Raw genomic sequence first — 21,122 nt, 5'->3', positions numbered from 1 at the left:
CACATGGAAAGATAGTTGTTTCAAATACAAAGAAGGTGATTTGAGGACAGTGATAACATGTTTTTAGTGAGTATTTTCAGTCAGTACGAATATGGCTTGATATGCACATAAATATAACACAAAAATATGACAAGAGAATGAGTTATTAAGAAAAAGGAAAGCACACCCATTCTTTGTGATAAAGACTGATTCTCTTACCTCACGTTTATGGGAAGTAGGGTGAGGACGGTTGAGAGCACATCGGTGCTATCTGTACATTAGCTTATTTGTACATAATTTCATTAAAACATAACAATCTATGTGAATTTAACTTTGATCATATTTGGATCCATTTTCCTCTCAGGTTAAAATATATTTTACCTTATTCTGCAGAGGAAGAATTTCAAGTGTTTTGATCTTAGCCTTAATCAGAATTTAATTAATATTCTTCTCTCTTTCAGTTAATGGACAGCAGAGACACACTGAGATATGAACTTGATTGTGAAAAACTAGCCATTCAAGATCTGGTAAGATGATTTACAGTTTTTCTTAGTGAATTTGATTTTGTTTAATTAAGTTAATTTAATCTTGAATGTTTTCGGTGCTTTATTCATAACTTGTGAACAGCTTATTTCAGCGTCATCAAAATTAGAATATTATGCTTAATTAAAACTACTTTTAAGTAGGCATTTTAAAGAAAAGTTTGAATAGCATATGGTAAACATACTTGCAGTAGATTCTCACATAAGAAATAGTATTACCACTTAAAATGATGTGTTTTCATTTAAAAATATTTTCATTTTATTATGGAGATCTAAAAATAAAACCAAAAATGAGTGCCCAGTATTTTGAAGGATTTGCCATTTTTAGTTACAAATTGCTGTAAGTGACAACAGCAAAAGAGGCCAGCTAGATAGTTTGGCATTCTGTGTTAGTCTCATAAGAAAACACTGCCTTTTTATGTTCTTTTAAGAGAACTTTCCAGACGGCTGGTCTTTTATTTTATCAGTTGACTCCCCACCCCCAGGCCCTCACCCACCGACTCATGGTGCTGCTCAGGGCTGTCAGCTGATCACCACTAGTATGTCTTTGTTACAGTAAACTGTGTTTATTATAATAAAAAATAAGACACAGCTTGACTTGGGTCTTAAATGTGCTTGAAAAGAATATGATTCTGTGTGGAAGAGAAAAGGTTGTTCCCAGGAAATCCACACCACTTGAGATATTGAAACGTTTGCTTTTTCACAGCTTGTCAGACTTGTGCCAAGTCGTGACTGTCTCCCCAACTCTGTTTTGTTACTCTGGGCACCCTGTGTTTTGGGTTCCTTGTCATAGAAATTAATGCGAAACAATGCTCCTGGATTACAATAAAGCCTTCTATGAAACCAACTTGGGAATGCAGGCAAGGGGAAAAAATTGAGAGCCACTATTCACAGATGCCATGTGTTAACAAATGTGTTATTTGGGGCCCTTTTAAATACCTGCATGTAAAAAGTCCCCTTGTTTGAGTCGACTTGGTAGATTTCTGTTGCTCTCACCCTCTACCCTTCTCTGTCATCCTAGTAAAGTCCAGCCTCTGCTTCCCCAAACAGCTAACTGCTATAGAGTGGTTAAAAGGTAAGTGTTTTTATAGGGTGTGAAGCAAATGTGACATTGTTAGTTTGGCAGCAATAGAGAAAACCCTCAACTCGCCAGCAGTGAATTTGTGCCTGTTCTCGGAGCAGACCCCATGCCCTTTCCTTTTTTTTAAACTGTAAGTGTTCAACGGGTGCTATTGTATTGCCCACAGGGGAACCAATCCCGTTTTATTTTGTTATTTAGAAGTTTGCTGAGCCCCAAGCTTGTTGCCAAGCAGCAAGAGCCTGCCTCAAAACCCCTCAAGACAGCACTAGAAATTTCAGCATGCTCAGAACTAGTTTAGGGGTTCCTGTTTACAGTGGGAAAGTAAGCTTGAGGCTGTCCTTGGGACCATGTGTACCTGCTTCCCTCTGCCTCTCCCAGGGGTTCTGTGAGCCTGAGGGAGGTGGCTTTGCTGGTATTTGGGTTGCTTTGTTTCATGTTGCATTGCATTTTTCCATAAATGGAGGTTTATGACTGCTGAGAAGTGGAAGAAACTGATCATTATTTTGTGGACATTTAACTTTCTCACTGTAAGACTTTCTTATCTGTTAAAAGTCTAGTGTAAAAAGTCAAAGAGTAGTTAATTAAAACATAATAAATATAGGTAAACAGTCAAATATGATGTGTTAGAGTAGTCACAGGACAAATATTTCAGAGAGTCATCTTAAGGGAGGAAAGATTTATTTTGGTTCACAGCTTCCAGTTTTCAGTTCATTGTTTCTAAGACCCTGGTGAGGTGGAACATCATGAGAGAAGATGTGGAAGGTGGGAGAGAAGGTGGAAAGAGGCCAAAAGAGGGTTCAAGACAAGAAACAGCCCCCAAGGCCATGCCTCATAGTGAGCTATTTCCTCTAACTGGGTATCACCTTGAAGTTTCTCCCACTTCCTAATAATGCTAGCCACTTTCAAAATCATTAATAGATGAATCCATTGATTAGGTCAGAGCCCTCATAATCCAATCACCTCTCAATGATTGGATCTACCTTTTAAGAATCAAGTCTTCAAAACATGAGCCTTTGGGGACACTTCACAGCCCTACAATAACATATGGACAGACTGTATTCCTAGATGGGTTTTGAGGGAAGCATAAGAAATTTCTTATCTTCCTTCAATTCCTAGGTTGAACCGCTTTCATTTATCTTGAAGTTAACAAAAATGGGGGGAGAGAGTTCCCATCAGAAAGTCCCATGACACAGCTCTTCCTTGACCTGATTGCTAGCTTTATCGCACAGCTGTGGTTTCTTCATACAAATCAGTCTCAAGACAGGAAGGGAGGAGGCTTTGCTCTCGTGCCATTCTGGGAACACAGCAAAGTGGCCTCTGTAGTCTCCATGTTTCTAAAGCTGGGCTCCTCATGTCTGAGTTCCCAATGTCCAAGTTCCTTTCGAGGCATGCTTCAAGTTGGCCCAGTCCTATTGTGTATGATATGACCGTTGTTTGCCATCCAGCTGGGAAACTGGTGTTTCCAGTGATCTGTGCAAACCCTCATTGACACCAAAATTCTTGAAAGAGTGGCCCTTAACCAAAACTGACATAAAATGAGCGGTGGTGGGATGTGACTGATTCCCATATGCTAAGAAAGCAGAGGAGCTATTCTACTGCCCACATAGTCTCTGGTGCCCTCAGTGAGTCCCTGCCTACACTGGTCAGTGCACTGTGTCCCCTGCAGCCCTGGACAGCTGGTAGCCTTGCTCAGCCTCCACCATCTAATTATACAGTCAAAAGGCAGAGGACAAATCTGATGTAAGAAAGAGCTCCCTTGATCCAGTGTTACTCCCATGGCTTCTAAAAGTGTCCACTGAACACTTGTGAAACCCATGAGTGTTTTTTATAGGTAATTAACATTTTACTTTTTTTTTTTTTGTCTTATTGAGACAGGGTCTCCCTGTAGCCCCAGCTGACCTGGAGCTCACTATTTAGAACAGGATAGCCTGGAACTCACAGAGATCTGCCTGCCTCTGCCTCCCAAGTGCTGGGATTAAAGGCGTATGCCACCACGCCCAGCACATTTTACTATTATTATGAAAGTAGTTTAGATGTCACAGAACCTTTAATGGTTTAGGGACTCCGAAGAGCCTTACTTTGGCATCTGCTATCCTATTTAATAAGAAAATATACTTGTCAGGTATAAAGGAGATGTCTTTGCTCTTTATACTTTTGATCCTTTTTCTTTTTAATTCATTTATTCACTGATCACTTCTACTTGGAACATTGCTATTAGACTGTTACATTAATATACTTCTTTTTTTCTTTTTTTAAATTATATCTTTGGTGTTTTTGTGGAAAGATTCTGCTATGTAGATCAGGCTGGCCTGGAACTTGTGATCCTCCTGCTTCAGCCTCACAAGTGGTGGGATTACAGTATACCACTGTGCCTAGCTACACTAATACAGTTCAGTAAACTATGCCATTAATGCTAAGTTTAGGCAGAAAGTTCCAAATCTCGAGACTGGGGAGATGGCTCCATGGTAAGAACACTTGCTATGTAAGCATGAAAACCTGAGTTCAGATCACAGGCACTCACGTAGAAAGCCCAGCCTGGCCATGCATTCCTGGGACCTCAGTGCTGGTGGGAGGGAGAGACAGGAGTATTGCTGGACCTTGCTGGCTGCCAACCTAGCCAAAAACAGCCAGTCCTAGGCTCAGTAAGAGAACTCGTCTCAAAGAACGAGGTGGAGTGATAGAAGAAGACATCCAACATCCTCCTCTGACTCCTTGAGTGCTCATGTAGAGGGAGGGGGAAAGAGCACCCTCACACAGTGTATATGCAGAGAGAGAGAGAGAGAGAGAGAGAGAGAGAGAGAGAGAGAGAGAGAGAGATATGCAAATGTCCCTTTAAGAAAATCTTCCTTTATCTCTTACAACCTTGGGCTGAGTGCATCTCTGTATGATGTAGTGGTAAGCTGCTCATTCATAGATGGTTAGCAAGAGCACAGGCACACACACCACTTACACTTGAAGGTAGTTAAAAAGGCTCTTACTAACAGGCTATAAGATAACTAACAGAGAGGCATTCCTTGACCTTTTATTACCCATCAATAGGTGAGGTTGGGTAGGATGCCTGGAGAAAGCCCTATAGGAAGGGAGTCCACTTCCATCTTCTTCTCAGATCTATAGGCAAATTGGAAAAGGAACTGGGGCCAAGTAATGTGCTCTGTTCCAATAGGAGCCAGGGAAGTATCTTCCTAGAGAACCCTGTGATGAACTAGGAGACACAGGTCTAAAGCCGTCAATATTGGACAGGATCCTGGCGGGTCTTCAAGGCACTTACTTCAATCCTACTGTCTCACTGACCCTTCACCAACATGAGGAGGAGGAGTGGGTACTAAGCTGTGTGTGTCTATTCCCATAGTGATGTGTGGTGATTCTGCTCCTCCTTAAAGATAGATAGAGTCTGCACATTGACACTTAGTAGTAGCTATGGTTTAGTGTCAAACATCCTCCTTGAGCTCATATGTTTGAACACTTGGTCCCCAGCTGGTGGCACTGTTTTGAGAGGTCTTGGAAACTTTAGGAAGTGGGTCTAGCTGGAGAGAGTGGGTCACTGTAGTTGTGCCTTTAGGTTCATAGACCCACCCCATTTCCCATGCCATCTCTGCTTACTGTTGCACCAGTATGTAGACAGCAGCCTGAAGCCAGAACTTTCTACACCATGGTGGACTGGATTCTGTTCAACTGGAAGCCAAAATAAGCCCTTCCTTCCTTCCTTTAGCTGCTCCTGGAAGGGATATTTGGTCAAAGCAATAAGAAAAGTCATTAACAGTGATGAACACAATGATCACAGCTGCAAGAGTGACCAACCCAGCCTTGTTGCCTGGGACTCTGTCTTAGCACCGAAAGCCCTGCATTCCGGAAACCCTTCACTCCTGGGCTGCTTGGTCACCTTGAAGGCTAGAGACTTAGAAGCTTCTTTCACAAGCTCAGGGATTCCAAACAGACCTAAGTCCATGTATTGACTCCAACAAACTGAGGGATTCTTCAGCACATCGAAACTCTGTGACTGGAGCTCCAGACTTTCCAATACCAGCCACACTGACACTGATCACTGGGAGAAATTGCCAAGTGAGTGAAGCATTTAAAGCCAACTCCCATCTTTAAAAATTAAATGACACTATTACAAATATTAAGTTGGATGTGGTGGCGCAAGCTTATAATTCCAGCTGAGGCTCACAAATCCCTGACAAGACTGGGCTACAGAGCAATACTTTGTCTTTAACAAAAAGATTATGAAAGTCTTTATGAAAGCACAAAAAATTGGCAAGGGAAAAAGTCATCACCAAGCTAAGAGCCAACTGAGGGACAGTGAGCTTTCTAAGTTCACTTTACCATAGGAAGATTTCTAAGTGTGTTATAAACAGAACTCATAGCCCAGGGTATGCTGTAGTGTGTGTGTGTGTGTGTGTGTGTGTGTGTGTGTGTGTGTGTCTGTCTGTCTGTCTGTCTGTCTGTCATATCAGCAAAGATATTTCATATTATGCCAAGAACCAAAGCCATTTTCATAAAATGAGTGTGACTAAGTAAACCTGCAGCCTCCCCAGCACCCAGACGATTGCAAGGGAGACCCACTTCTGTATTGAACAAAATGGAAGCAGAACTTTCCTGAACTTTCTATGACAGGCAGGGCCCCCAGGGAACTTGTAGCTCATGTCTACGTCCCAGGAATCTGAAACCTTCAGTTTCCGGTCACTTCAAAGTACGCCCCACAGAAGCAAGTGGAAATACTTCCTGAGCCTCAGAGAATTACAGTAAGTCCCCTTACAACTAGAGAAGCAATAACCACTACACCAAGATCAGGAACGCACAGGGCAGTAAAGAACCATACGTGATAAACAGTACAGCACAGAGACAGCCACCTGGACCTCAGAAAGTGGAGGTTTCCTAAATGTTTACTGTTCCTGATAGTTTGTTTCCACAATGTGGATGGGGTTGGGCCTAGTTAAAGATATGTCAACATATGCCCAGTTGGATTTTAGAGTTACTATGGATACCAGGCTCCTGTCCCACCCTGGTATGCTGACCACGTGGGGACAGATAACTTGTCTCTAACTGGGTTTACAGGTCAAGATCAGTTGTGCTCAAGAGACTTCATCTGTGATTGAATCTGATTTAGATAATGAGAGCCCAGGCTTCCAACTGACCTCTAATGGGATGAGATGTTTGGAGATCTTGGGTGAAGATGGAAAGGCTATAAAATGTTGACACCAGAGAGCCGGGAGATGCAGGAAAAGTGCTGAAACGCCAATATCCCAGTATCCGTTTGTGACTACAAACAAACCTCAGCAAACTCCTCAGGTGGTAAAGAGGATACACAGAACAAGTCTTCACAGTTCATAGTGAAAGACTGAATGTTCTAAGCCCAAGGCCGGAAGAGACAAGGATTTCTGCTCTTACCACTTGTATTCACCTGTGTATTCTACGTCCTATGCAGTAATACAAAGAGAGCGATATCATCCCGTTTAAAAAAGGAAAAAGAACTACTGTTTGCCCAAGACAGCGTGATCTTCTATACAGTAAATCCCAAAACATTCGCAGCAAAAGGTCCTAGGATTAACAGGTGAAGCTAGCAAGACTGCAAAAATCAAATCACAAAAATCGTGCATTTCTATAATAAGCAATGAATAATCAAAAATTGGTGTTTTGAGAAAGAGTCTTAACTATATCAGAAATCCACAATAAACTTGACAAAACATGAGCAAAAATTGTACAGTGAATAATAAAACACTACTGAAAGAAATTCAAGACTTAAACAGCTGGAGAGTAGACCATGTTCATCACTCAAGACACACACGACTAAGCTGTCAGCTACCTCCACAGTGACTTTCTGCTATGACACAATACCATTCAAAAAAAAAAAAAATCCCATGATGGGGGGGGGGGGGGGCTGGAGTGATGGCTCAGAGGTTAAGAGCACTGGCTGCTTTTAAGGACGACTTGGGTTCAGTTCCCAGCACCCACATGGTGGCTAACAACTATCCATAACTCCAGTTTCAGGAGATTCAACACCTTCTTCTGTCCTCTGCAGGCACTGCATGATACCGGTGCACTTACGTACATGCAGACAATACACTCATACTAAAATAAAAATAATTAAAAAAAAATTCCAGTAGGCTTTTCTGTTGCTATCAACAAATTCATACCAAAAAAAGTTATAGAGATACTCATAGGACCTTGAATAGCTATTTTAATAAAGAATAAGGTTAGAAGATTCACAACCTGGTTTCAAAACTTAGTGTAAAGCAAGGCCTTGGGTTGAAAACAAACTGTAATTGATAGAATAAAGTTGAAGACAGTAACTCAATCCTGTAGGTCAAGTATGTGAATTGATTTCTGACAAATGTACTAACCAGTTTTAGCAGCAAAGGATAACATCATTCACACATGCTAATGGGACAACTGAACACCTCTAAGCAATAAAAGACCCTCAAGTCTAAGCTTGAATGTTATGCAAAAATAAGCTTGAAGCTGGGTGTGGAGGTGTTGGCTCAGTCCCAGCACTCAAGGGGTGGAGCAGAAGGATTGCAAGTTCCAGGCCAGTCTGGGATGCATAACGAGTTCAAATCCAACCTGGGCTACACAGTGAGACTCAGTGTCAAAAAATTAGTTGAAATGAATCAGAAACCTAAATATAATAGCTGAAACTACAAAATTTTATAATAAAGCTTAAGATCTTAGTGACTTCAAGTTTAGCAATGACATCTTAAACAACAAATTGAACTTCATCAATTGTTAAAAAAAATTTCATTATTAAAATGTTCAAAAACTGAAAAGGCAAGTCATAAAATGGATAAAAATATTTGCAAAATATATCTAAGAATGGAGTTTCTTCTAAAATATACAAATAACTATTGTAATTTAATATGGTAAACAACTCAAATTTTAAAAATAGGCAAATGGGGGCTGGAGAGATTGTTCAGTGGTTAAGAGCACTGGTTGCTCTTGCAGAAGACCCGGGTTCAATTCCCAGTACCCACATGGTGGCTGACAACCATCAGTAACTTCAGTTCCAAGGGAATCTGACACCTTCTTCTGACCTCTACGGGCATTGCATAACATGGGTGCCCTTACATACATGCAGGCAATAAGCAATTTTTTTTAAAGATAATAATTAAAATATTTTTTTTAAATAAGCAAACTCTTTGAAAATAGATGTCACTGAAAAGGACAAACAGCTGAAAAATAATGATACATCATTGGTCTTTGGGGGATTATAAATTAAAATCTCAATTAGTCACCAATATACATCCACTAGAATGGATGACTAAAAATCTTACCAAGTGTTATCAAGATGATGGGCAACTAGTCCCAGCTGCGAAGAATGTAAAATATCTAACCGCTTCAGAAAATATTTGGCAGCTAAAAAGTCTTTTAAAAATTCATTCCTACCATAGGATGCAGCCATCCACTCCTGGGTAGTTGCTCAAGATCCTAAAGCAGACTGTGTGTTCAAAAGACTTGGGTGCACGTGTTCATAGCAGCTTTCTTGTAGGCATCCCAAAAGTAGAAACGACCTTGGTTTGCATTAATAAATGATTTTGGTCTATTCAGTGCAATATTATTCTGCAATAAAAAGTAATTGACTATAAGAGCCCTGTCCAAAGACCAGCATCCTGCAGACTTAATTTCTACACTTGGCCATTTGTGACCTTTTGTGTTCCTGGCCCTCTGTTGCACGAGGGAGCTTCATTAATGAGACTCAAGAAACTCATTATTGTCTTCTTTACCTCTTGTTCTACAATCCATGAGCCTTAGGTGTAGAGGTTTTATTGTAGATGTGCCACTTAGACTTGGGCAATTCACAGACAATGGCTGTGTGTGACCAGTTGTACTCTGTAATAGTTTGGTTTTGGTGTGAAAGAAGCTTCTTTGATGAGTGGTGACTGGGATATTTGTCTGTAAATATAAGGATACATATTTTGCACATTCTAATAATTATATTAGTCTAGGGAAGTGACAATCTTGGGGTTTTCTCTAAGATTTATATTAAACTACACCCACCCAGAGCTCAGGGACCATTGTGGAAGAGGGGATGGAAAGATTGTAAGAGCCAGGGAGGAGGTGCATGAACATACGGAAATAGTATACTACAAGCTCCTGGGATCCTGCTCATATGAATCTACAGTAATGGTGTCAGCAAGCACAGGACCCATGCAAACTCAAACAGACAAAACCCAGCATAGAACTAGGGAAATGGACAGCTGACCCCAATTTTATATGAAGAAATATTGGCAACTGGTTACTGCTGGGTGAGGAAGATCTGATCTTCCTAAAGCAAGAGACTCCAGGTAGCCTGACCAGACCTCAGTAGATGAACTTGAACTAAGGGACGTCTAGAGACACTAACTTGACACAATAGACCTTAAGATAAATGACAGAATGTATGAATTCCAGTGAGGGGGGCTGTGGGAGGGTGCAATTGGGAAAGGGAGTTACAAAGATGATTAAACTTGATTGGAATGTTCTGTATGAAATACACAAAAATTCAATTAAAGGGCTGGAGAGATGACTCAGTGATTAAGAATGCTTGCTGTTCTTACAGAAGACCCAAGTTCAACTCCCAGGACCTACATGACAGCTAAAAACTCTCCCTAACTCTAGTTCCAGGGGATCTGACACCCTCTTCTGGCCTCTGTGGACATTGCATGCACATGGTACACTTACATACATACAGGCAAAACATTCATACACATAAAATAAATATAATAAAATGTTTTTAAAAATTCAATTTAAAAAGTAATTGATTATTCCTGCATAAAGCAAATAGAAATTTTCAATGCTATACCAAGTAAAAGAGAACATATGGAACAGAATATATTCCTATGATTTGGTTATACAAAATTGGAATTAATATATAGTGATACAAAGTCAGTCAGCATTTGTACAGTGGCAAAGCAGGTCAGCATAGTGAGTTCATTTACAAAGGGACAGAAGGGAACTTGAACGTGATGGATAACTGCATTATCTTGACTGTCATGGTAGTTTGTAAACACATTTCCAAGTTCATCAGAGAGTACACTGCAAAAAGTAGTCTACCTTGATAAAGATGCAAAAACATTCATGAGCATCTACAAAGAGTAGTTCAAATTTCTCTGAATTATCTGGAAGAAGAATAAAGCTATTAAGTTTGCATTTTGATGAGTTAAACATGCAAGTTTTAATTGATTAGTAACCAAAGGAAGAAAGGAAACCAATGGTATAACTTCCAAATAACTCAATGGAGAAAATCAAATGATTAAACATTTTTAATCTAAAACCAATAAATAAGCATATTAAATCGTGAGTAAATTGATATGATCCAAACATCTAAACATCTAAAATCTAACATTTAAATTCAGCTCTGAGTAATACAGAAAACCCATGTGGCCGTCTAAGAAGTGAGAGTCCATCCTGGTCTACACAGGGAGTTCCTGGCCAACCAAGGCTACATAGTGAAACCCTGCCTCAAAACAAAAACAGACAAAAAGCTATTTATTTATGAATTCATTTATTTGAAAAATGGTCTTACTATATAGCCTGGTTGGTCTGGAGCTCACCATGTTGACCATGTAGGCCTTGAACTCACAGAGATCCACCTGCCTCTGCCTCCTGGGATTAAAAGCATTCATCATACACCCAGCTCAATAAAAATTTTTAAAAATTGTTACAAGTTTTATAAAATATTTTTCAGACTTATTTCTTTTTGTCATTTTATTAGATTTTTGAGAATTTCATACAATATATTTTGATCATATTTAGAGCCCCCCATCAGCAAATTTTCACTAGTTACAATTTCTCTTAATTTGTGGTTGAAGACTACAGTTGATTTTAGAATATTGACCTCATATTCAGCAATGTTGCTAAACTCTCTTATTGCCAATAATTTATGCTTAGGATTTTACCAGGCTGTATTAATGGACAGTTATATCCACTTTGGAGGCTGTGTTCAATGTTTGCCACTGTGATCCTTATACCTGGTATTTTTTTCTCTACTGCACTGGCAAAAATTTTCAAGCAAATAAAAATAACAAGAGTCATAGCAGATGGATTTTTTTCAGGTACTGACTTGAAAGAGACTTTCTTATGTTCTACCATCAAATGTAACATTTGCTGTAGGTTTGCTCCTGACTGAAGAGGTTGCCTTACTCCTAAGAGTGGCTATATGTGCGAGATGGGGAAGGAGATCAGATGTGATTTATTTTTTTCATGAATCTATTCAGGTTATCATGCAGATTTCCCCTTTAAGCTGATCAAGGACAGCAATTACATGAATAGTTTTGACTCAGTCTTTAAAGAGCTTCATGTCTAATTTTGGGCATTTTGCAAACATTGCCACATCACTGTGCAAATCATTCCAGAATGGTGACATTCTTCTTATAGCAAAGGGATGCTCTGATGGCTTCCACTTGGGGCTCTTCCTGAACACTGCTGTATTCATTTCCTGTGACATGCCCTGGTGCCGTTCGTATGAGTCATTCTAGTGTCTACCCACTGTGATTAATTTTAATTGATTATTTGCCAAATAGTGTTCAAAATTAACTCTATACAATCACTACAACTATAAGGAAGTTTCACAACTCCACAACTTTGCCAACAACTAGCATTGTTAGACTTTTAAATTTTTGTTTATTTTAACCAGTCCATCTGGTGTGGTTAATATTTGTTTATGATTTTAACGTGCTTCATTGACTATTAGTGAAATAAAATAGCTTGTGATGTTTTTCCTACCTGAAAAACTTTTATTCAATACTTTTATTTTTTTATATTGTATAGTGTAACTTTTAACTTTTATTAAATTGACTTTTAGTATATATGTACATATATGCAGATATTTTTGTTTGGTTGATTGGTTTTCCCCTCCTTTCTTTTCTTTCTTCCTTCTTCTTTTTTTTTCTTAAATAGGTGAGCAGAATTCTATTCTGTGACTATGCCAGTTTGTTTATCCAACCTGTTACAGATAAATATCTGGGCCATCTCCAGTTAGGCAAATGGGCCTACTATGAATATTCTGTGCCCATTTTTTGTCATCTATTTTTATATCATGAATATTTTGAAATGGAATTGTTAAATGGTAGTGTAGCTATATGTCGAATGACTTAGTAAACACCTTTTTCTGGAATGGTTATGCCATTTACATCCCAGACACCGGGATGCGAGTTCCAGTGCTCGTTCATCCTTGCCAGCATTTACCTTTGCCCACCTTTTATTTTTAGTTCTTCTAAGTGAGTGCACAGTGATGTCTGCTTGTGCCTTTACTTTTTGTTTATACAACAAGTTATGGCATTGGACACATCTTCGTATGCTTATTGACCATTTGTATATCATTTTTTAAGTGAATACAACATTTTTCCTATTTTAAAACTTTTCTGTTGTGTGAGTGCAGATATGCACATGCCACAACACATGTTTGAAGGTCAGAGGGCAACTTTCAGGAGTCGGTTTTTGATTTCCCACTCTGGGTTTGGAAGATCAAACTTAGGGTGTCAGGCTTGTGCACCAAGCTGTCTTACTCACTTACTTTTGCTTTTACTGACTTGCCAGCCCTGCGTTTTCTATTTTTAAAAAACCAAATTGGTGGGGCTGGAGTGATGGCTCAGTGATTAAGAGTACTTGCTGCTTTTGCAGAGGATCTGGGTTCAGTTCCCAGCACCTCACTGGCAGCACACAACTGCCTGTAATATATACTCAGACACACACACACACACACACACACACACACACGTAAAATAAAATAATTTTAAGAGTGAGTTGTTGAAAATACCAGCATAGATGTGGGGAGGTGGGTAAGAAACCCCATTCCTACCTAAGAAACTATTGGCGACCTGACCAATAGAAGCTGGGAAGGGGAGATTCAGACTTGTTTAAGGGTAGGTTGACCAAGCTGCAGTGATCGAACAGATACCAAAGGGCTTTTGGCAACACAAACCTGACTTTATAGGCCTTAATATACATATCCACATATATGTATGCACATGAAATTTGGTTGGGGGGTTAGTAAGGGGTGATGCAGATATGGGAGTGGATCTAAATATAAAAGTATTTTGTATGAAGTTTGCAAAAATTCAATAAACAAAAGGAAGAAAAGTGTTTAAAAGTGAGTATTGAGATTGCTGGTTTCAATAAAGACAGAAACCCTATTCATCTCTGACTCTCTGTTTTACAACTGAAAAGCCCTGTAGATAAACACAAGTGCAGGGAGAATCTAAAAGGCAAAATCAATGCAGTGACTGTCTCTGAACCCTGGGATGGCAGAGCAGGCAAAAGCCTGCACTTTCTTTTCTTCTTTCTTTTTTTCCTTTCCTTCCCTTTTCTTTCTTTGTTTCTTCTTTTCTCCTTCTTCATTTTTAGTTTTTTAAGAGAAGGTCTCACTATGTTGCTCTGGCTGGTCTAGAACTTTCTATGTGATCAGCATGGCCTCGAGCACATAGAGATCTGCCTGCCTCTGCCTCCAGGGCGCTGGGATTAAAGTTTTGTGCCACTATAGCCAGCTTTCCTCTGTTTTCCTATTGGTTTTCATAAAGTAACTAACAGGACACACTAGAAGCCTCCGACACAAAACGAGTAGTCAAAGATCAAAAGCAAACCAAAAAGACACCCTCCAAAAAAGCCGGTTTCCCCAGCCAGTGAACCAGGAAACGGGCTGGTAGCTGCCCACTTTCCCATCTACCCTCATGCCAGACCAGCATACCAGAGCCAGCAAAGGTGGTCTCATTCTCCAGCTAGGACAGTGTTGGCAAGACTTAATGCAGAGCTAATCTGCCACCTTCTGCATGGTGAAGGCATGGAAACTCTACAGTTCTTCCACCCGATTAAATGGAGCGTGGTAGTAGAGTTTCTAAATCTAGTGTATTTGAGCGTAGTAGAAGCAGGTGATGGGGTTCATTCCCCTGCTGGGGCTGAGTGAAAGCTGATTTCCACCTCTGTCAAGCAAAACTCCCCACCACACCCCTGCTGTGATAGGGTCAATAGGATTGAACTTCCATCCCCAGCAACATTCAGCAAGACAAAAGGGAAGCCTAAGACAGCTCACCACCAAACTAGGTTTCACTGTCTGCTCTGTCAGTGGATCTCAGGGAGCTGAGTCTCTCTCTCCTGGGTCCAGGGTCAGTCAGAATGAACAAGAGGCTTAACAAATGGGCACCAGGTGTGGACAGTCAGAACTGCAGTCCCTGCTACTTCCCATGGGAATGGACCAAGTGCAGAGGTGACTTTCTACCTCACTGGGAGAATGAGATTGTGAAAGGCTAATGGACATTCCACTCTCCCATCCTTCCTTAGTCTTAACTGGAGACCATCAGAGTGGTGCAACTATCCCACCAAAAAGTGGTTTGAGTCAACTGTCCACTTCCCCTAATGGAAGCCAGAGCTGAATTCCACCTTATCTGTCTGTAGCGAAGAACGAGGACTCTGCACCACTTCTCAGTAGTGTTTGCAGGAATACATATGAACTTCAGTTTCCTAATGAATTTTAGATGTTGAGGGTACCCTGGAAATCACTTATCATACTGATAACTAGGAAAGCCACAGCTCACACGTGAAAACCAAATTCAATACCCACAAAACTCAGATGTTACAACAATCTGACCAAGATATTTTTTAAAAGCAATCATCAAGAAATTGAGCTTTCTCATACAATAGATTGTGATATACACAGAAGGCCACAGAAGGTCTAAGTTTTAGAGAACAAGAGACTGCAGGGTATGTGGCCCTAGATAGGACCTATATTAAACCTCACTCACCCATGACTCAGGAACCATGGTGGAAGAGGGGGCGGAAAGATTGTAAAAGCCAGGGTTGGTGCATGGACTTAAGGAAAGAGAGGCTTTCAGGCCACTGGAAACTTGCTCATATGAACTTGCAGCAATGGTGACAACATGCACAAGACCCATGCAAACTCAACCAGACAAAAGCCCAGCATAGAATGAGGGAAATGAGCAACAGGCTCCAACCCTAGCCTAGGAACTATTGGCAACTGATTACTGCTGGGTGGGGGAGAGCTGATCTTCTTTAAGATCTCTCAATAGGCTGGCTAGACTCCAGTAGATGAACTTACAGCAAACATCTGGGCACAAAAGCTTGACTAGATAGGACTTAACATATATGACAGAATGCATGAAATCCGTGATGGGGAGCTATGGGAGGTGTGGATGGGGAAAGGGGGGGAGTGTATAAATTTGATTAAGAACTATTACATGTAATGTACAAAAACTCAATACTTTTAAAAATAAAAAAGAAATTTAAAAAGAAAAAAAACTGAGTTCTCTTAAAACATATGAAATTTCTTCTAACAGAAATTTCCTTTCAAAAACAGTGAAATGCAATCAGAGGATAGAGCCACTGGAGTGGTAATGACAGAAGATAGACTCTGAACTTGGTGACAGCTCGCTAGCATTTTCCTAATCTGAACACAAGACAACAGATTTTTAAAAATTATTTTATTTTATGTGTATGAGTGGTTTGCCTGCATATATGTAAGTGCACCTCTGTTGTGCAATGACAGAGGATAAGAACATTAGAAAAAAAATTGTATGGGCTGATCAAAGTGAGGGTAAATAAATATGTATATTCCCATGAAAAAAAAAAAAAGCCCAGAAGACAAATACTGAGATGGCAGACTGAGGCCTGGCATATTAATAATTTCCATAACTATAAATAGTCAAGTCAATTAAAAGGCAGAGACCAGCTGAGAGGATTAAAAATCAGACTATGGAGGCTGGAGGAATGGTTCAGTGGTAAGAGCACTTACTATTCTTGCAGAGGACCCAGGTTTGGTTCCCAGCACCCACATGTTGGCTCACAGCCATCCTTATCTCCAGTTCGAGGGGATCTGATGCCATCCTCTGGCCTCTGCGGGTTTTAACGCACAGGTGCACTTACATACATGCAGGTAAAATATTCATACACATAAAATAAATAACCACCTCAGAAGAGGGCATTGGAGTTACAGACGGTTGTTAGCCACCATGTGAATGCTGAGAACCGAACCTGACTCCTCTGAAGAGTAGTAAGTGCTCTTAATCACTGAACTATCTCTCCAGCCCCTGGAGTCCGATTTTAACGACCTTGTAAGGTGATAAGTGTATCAATCCACCAAGAAGAGAGAATGATCTACAATACATACAGGCGTCTGTGACAGTATCAGAGACCAGAAGCTGCTGCTTGCAGAGCTGAAAGAAGAAACAGACAAATCTACAACTACCACTGGGAAAGTGTGAAAACTCTCACCAGATGTTGGAACCAGCAGATGAATCAGTTTGGACACAGAGCTGAGAACTGCAAGACGCAAGCCATCAGGGCGAACTGCCCTGCAGGAGCACGGTGCAGCCACAGAATGCACTCTTCCTCAGCCGTCTATGGCACAGTCATCACCAGGACCATATCCATAACATGCCCAATGTATGTTCAAAACATGACATTTTAAACAACACATTGTCTAGCTGTATCAAACAACAGGAGCAAAATCTTCAAACACCTGGACATTAAACAACACACTTCTAATTTTTTTTTGTAAACTTTTTAAATTTTTATTTTATTATTTTTATTCTGTGTGTATGCATGTATTGCCTGCAATGCCGGTAAGTGCACCCGTGCAATGCCCGCGGAGGTCAGAGGAGGCTGTCGGATCCCCTGGGACTAGAGCTAGGGACGTTCTTAGCTGCCATGTGGGTGTTGGGATTTGAACCCGGGTTCTCTGTAAGAACAACCAGTGTTCCCAACCGCTGAGCGATCATCTCTCCAGCCCCCAGGTCTTTTTTTTCTTTTTTTTTTTGAAACATGGTCTCCCTATAGCCCCAACTGGCCTGGAACTCGCTCTGTAGACCAAGCTAGCCCCAAACTCACAGAGATCCACCTGCCTCTGCCTCCTGAGTGCTGGGATTAAGGGCATGCACCACCACGCACAGCAAACAACACACTTCTAAAAACCTAACTGAATGGAAAGTAAGGCCAAATATGGAACAGACAGGGGCAGTAGTGGTGAGGGAAACCTAGCAGTAAACACAGTAGAGAACAAGAGAGTTCTCAAACTCAAGATCCTCTACCCTTAAGAAATTAGAAAGAGAGAGAGAGAGAGAGAAATAAACCCAAATCAACAAAAAGAAGCAAATAACAAAGAAAATAGCGAAGATCATTAAAACCGAAAATAGAAAAACAACATAGAAATCAATGAACAAAGAGGTCTTTGAAAAAAAAAAATCATTGAAACTGATAAATCTCTATCAAGCTAACAAACAGACACAGGCAAAACTCCAAAACTAAGAATAAAATGGGGCATTACCACCAAATGGGCAGCATTTGGAAAGATAATCATGGAAAATTACAAGTTTATGATCATAAATTTTTCAATTTAAAACCTGAAGTAGGAGCTGTAGAAATGGTCAGTGGTTAAGAGCACGGTACTGCTCTCACAGAAGACCAGGGTTCAGTTCCAGCACCAAAATCAAGAGTTTTACAACCACTTGTAATTCCAGTTCTGGGGGATTCTTGGGTATACATAAGTTTGTGGTATACACAAACTTGTGCAGGCGCATAAAAATAAATGAATATACATAAATAAATAAATTGTAAAAAACCTGATGTGATTCTTCTAAAGCTAATACCAGGATTCAGTCTAGATTAAACAGATTTTCTGATAGTCATCCAACCTCAAAGAAATTATATTCCTAATTGAAAAGCTCCCAAAAAACAAACTTCCCAGTCTATGTTTTAACTGGACATCACTACTAAACATTTGGACTTTTACATAATATTTCAGAAAAGGAAATATTTCCCAGTGTGTCTATGAGACTAATTTTACCATGATGTTAAATCTAAATAGAGACTGTAACAAATATTAGTAAATCAAAATGTGTTGTATATAAAAAGAATTATGCATTGTGGGTAAATGAGGTTTATTTATAGTGTGTAAGTCTTGTTCAACATTTTTATTAATTTTTATGATTTTCATACAATATAGATTTCTGGTTATATATATATATATATATATATATATATATATATATATATATATATATATATATATATATATATATATATATATATATATATATATATATATATATATATATATATATATATATATATATATATATATATATATATATATATATATATATATATATATATATAAATGTTCTCTCATATATATATATATATATATATATATATATATATATGACATGGCCTATAGGGTCTGATTTGTGTCCCCAAATGTCCTTCAGTGTGGGTCCATCCACTTGGCCCACCAAGAATCCCATCCCTGTAAGACACTGCCTCTCTCCCTTCCAGCAGCCATCAATTGCCAAATGTTCATTCATTAGGTTGGTTGGAATTTCTTACTCACTTCCCCATGTCTATGCTGGAATTTTGTCTGATTTACAGTTGCACAGGACTTATGCATGCTGTCACCAGTGCTGTGAGTTTGTATGAGACTAGTTCAACTTTTTTTTAATACAAAAACAATCAACATATATTTATTTAATATACATTGTAAGGGCTCAAGCAGCCTTAATTTTTAAAAACGGAAATAAAAACAAAAATAACACCACAGTTCAAGGTATGGATCAAGGAAAGGACAGACCATCTAAGGAAAAAAATAAAAAGACAGCACAGAAGAAGTTGCACAGCTTGGGTCAGGGCTCTGGACTGGAGGCTTGATTTGAATGTTTTCCTGAAGGTGCCTCTTAAAAGCTGTGAGGTTTTTCGAGAACTCACCTGCATGTGTGTTCAAAGTGCTAACGATGTTGGCTTCTCCTAACAGGTTCTGGATAGACAGCAAGATGGGCCTGACATCAAACAGGGCAGACCATTTATCCTTGAGGCTGTCCAGGCAGATGTTGCTCTGTGTGTCCTCGTTGGGGTGATAGCAGGGCGTGAGGAACCTCACTGTGGTTGCATTGTAAGGGTAGCCTCTGGGGAGCTCTAGGGAGAGTTTATACCGCAGGTCTTCATAAACTGTGCCTGCTGCTCCATGGATGGCCTCTATCCATTTGAAAAGGTTGTCTGATTCAGGGAAAGCAGAAATTCCTTTGTCACTGGACATCATGAGGGTCCTCAGCTCCTGTTGTAGCCTTTTGCCCACAGGACCCCAAGTGGCACCCCACTGGGCTCAGCGCCTTTACACAAAGAAGCTAAGCTGGCTGTGGCTGGGTTGAGGTTCTGGGAGGCCATCTGAGCTGGCGAGGAGACAGGAGACCAACTGTGCTGCAACTGCCTGCCGAGACTAGTTCAACTTTTAACAATTACTGAGATGCATCAGTGTCTCTATATTACAGAAAAAATGTCATGTGATCCTGTCATTGAATGCAGAAAAAAGCATTTGAAAAATTATTCAACATCCATTCAAGATAAAAGCTATTGTTAAATTAGGAATAGAAGGAAGCAGCTTCAAATTGATCAAAAAGTCTATAAATTAATAAATTAAGCTGGGCGTGGTGGTGCACATCTTTAATCCTAGCACTTGGGAGGTAGAGGCAGGTTGAGCTCTGTGAGTTCGAGGCCAGCCTGGTCTACGTAGGGAGTTCCAGGCCAGCTGGGGCTATAGGAAGACCCTGTCTCAAAAAGACTGAAAAAAAAAACAAACCAATATTATGTATTAATTCTTCCCAAATTTATTTCAATTTCCTATCAAAATCTCAGAAAGTTTTGAAAATTGATATAGACAAGTTCATTCTAAGATTTATGTCAGAAATCATAAATAGCTGGAACAGACAAATCAATAATCAAAAAATAGTATGTTATGAAGACTCATTCTGCCTGATGTTAAAGTATGTCACAGAGCTTCAGTCATTGAAACAGTAGGGTCAATAACAAGACCCTACAGAACAAGTGGTAAAAGAAAGACTCTAGAAACAGACCTATACAAATGAATTCAACTGATTTATGAGATAGGTACGGAGCTCAATGGAGGAAAGCTAATCTTTTTATTATGTGTATGTGTGAGTGTATGCCACCTGTGTGAGTGCCTAGGGAGGCCAGAGGCATCAATCCTCCAGAGTTGGAGTTACCAGCCATTTGCCAGTTGCCTGACATGGGTGCTGGGCACCCAGCTCAGGTCCTCTGCAAGAGCAGTATGTGCTCTTGACTGCTGAGCCATCTCTCCAGTCCAGAAAGCTAGACTTCAACACATGGAAAATTTCCTATCCATAACTCCAAACAGTGAGCTTCTGTGTAAACCCCATTCAATGCACGGAGACAACTAAGAGCGGATCGTGAAGTCATGCATGAAATATAAAATTGTAGATATTTTTTAAATATATAAGAGATAAAATCTTTGGAATCAGGAGTTAGGCAAGATGTCCATAAATGTAAATAGAAAAAGCATAACCCATAAAAGGAAAGATTGATAATCAGACCTTATCTTCGGCTGCTCAGACTGTAACTACAAAGCATCATAGATTTACACAATGGATTTGTGCTTCTTACAGTCCTAAGGCTAGGAAGGTGCCTGGTGATTTGATGTCTGGTAAGAGCCCACTTCCCCGGTGCAGAGAGCCATCTGCTCACTCTGTGTACCCTAGCCTTTCAGAGGAGTGTGTTCATGGAGAGATCTG

General features: G+C 39.9%; 1 protein-coding gene and 1 pseudogene across 1 annotated transcript in view; one reads left to right on the top strand and one right to left on the bottom strand.

Moving 5' to 3' along the window:
- Window positions 1–21,122, top strand: part of CUNH10orf67 (chromosome unknown C10orf67 homolog) — a 166,184-nt gene that overhangs the window by 64,024 nt on the left and 81,038 nt on the right. The window contains exon 8 of the mRNA XM_029562936.1: window positions 441–506. Within this exon, the coding sequence (XP_029418796.1) occupies window positions 441–506 (66 nt within the window). The remainder of the gene's footprint in view (window positions 1–440; window positions 507–21,122) is intronic.
- LOC103733008 lies at window positions 19,154–19,740 on the bottom strand (annotated as a pseudogene).

This window comes from Nannospalax galili, unplaced genomic scaffold (assembly GCF_000622305.1).
Source record: "Nannospalax galili isolate Female #2095 unplaced genomic scaffold, S.galili_v1.0 scaffold14, whole genome shotgun sequence".
NCBI classification, from domain to species: domain Eukaryota; kingdom Metazoa; phylum Chordata; class Mammalia; order Rodentia; family Spalacidae; genus Nannospalax; species Nannospalax galili.
Note: the sequence above shows the minus strand (reverse complement) of the source record. Positions and strands in the feature narration are given on the sequence as shown.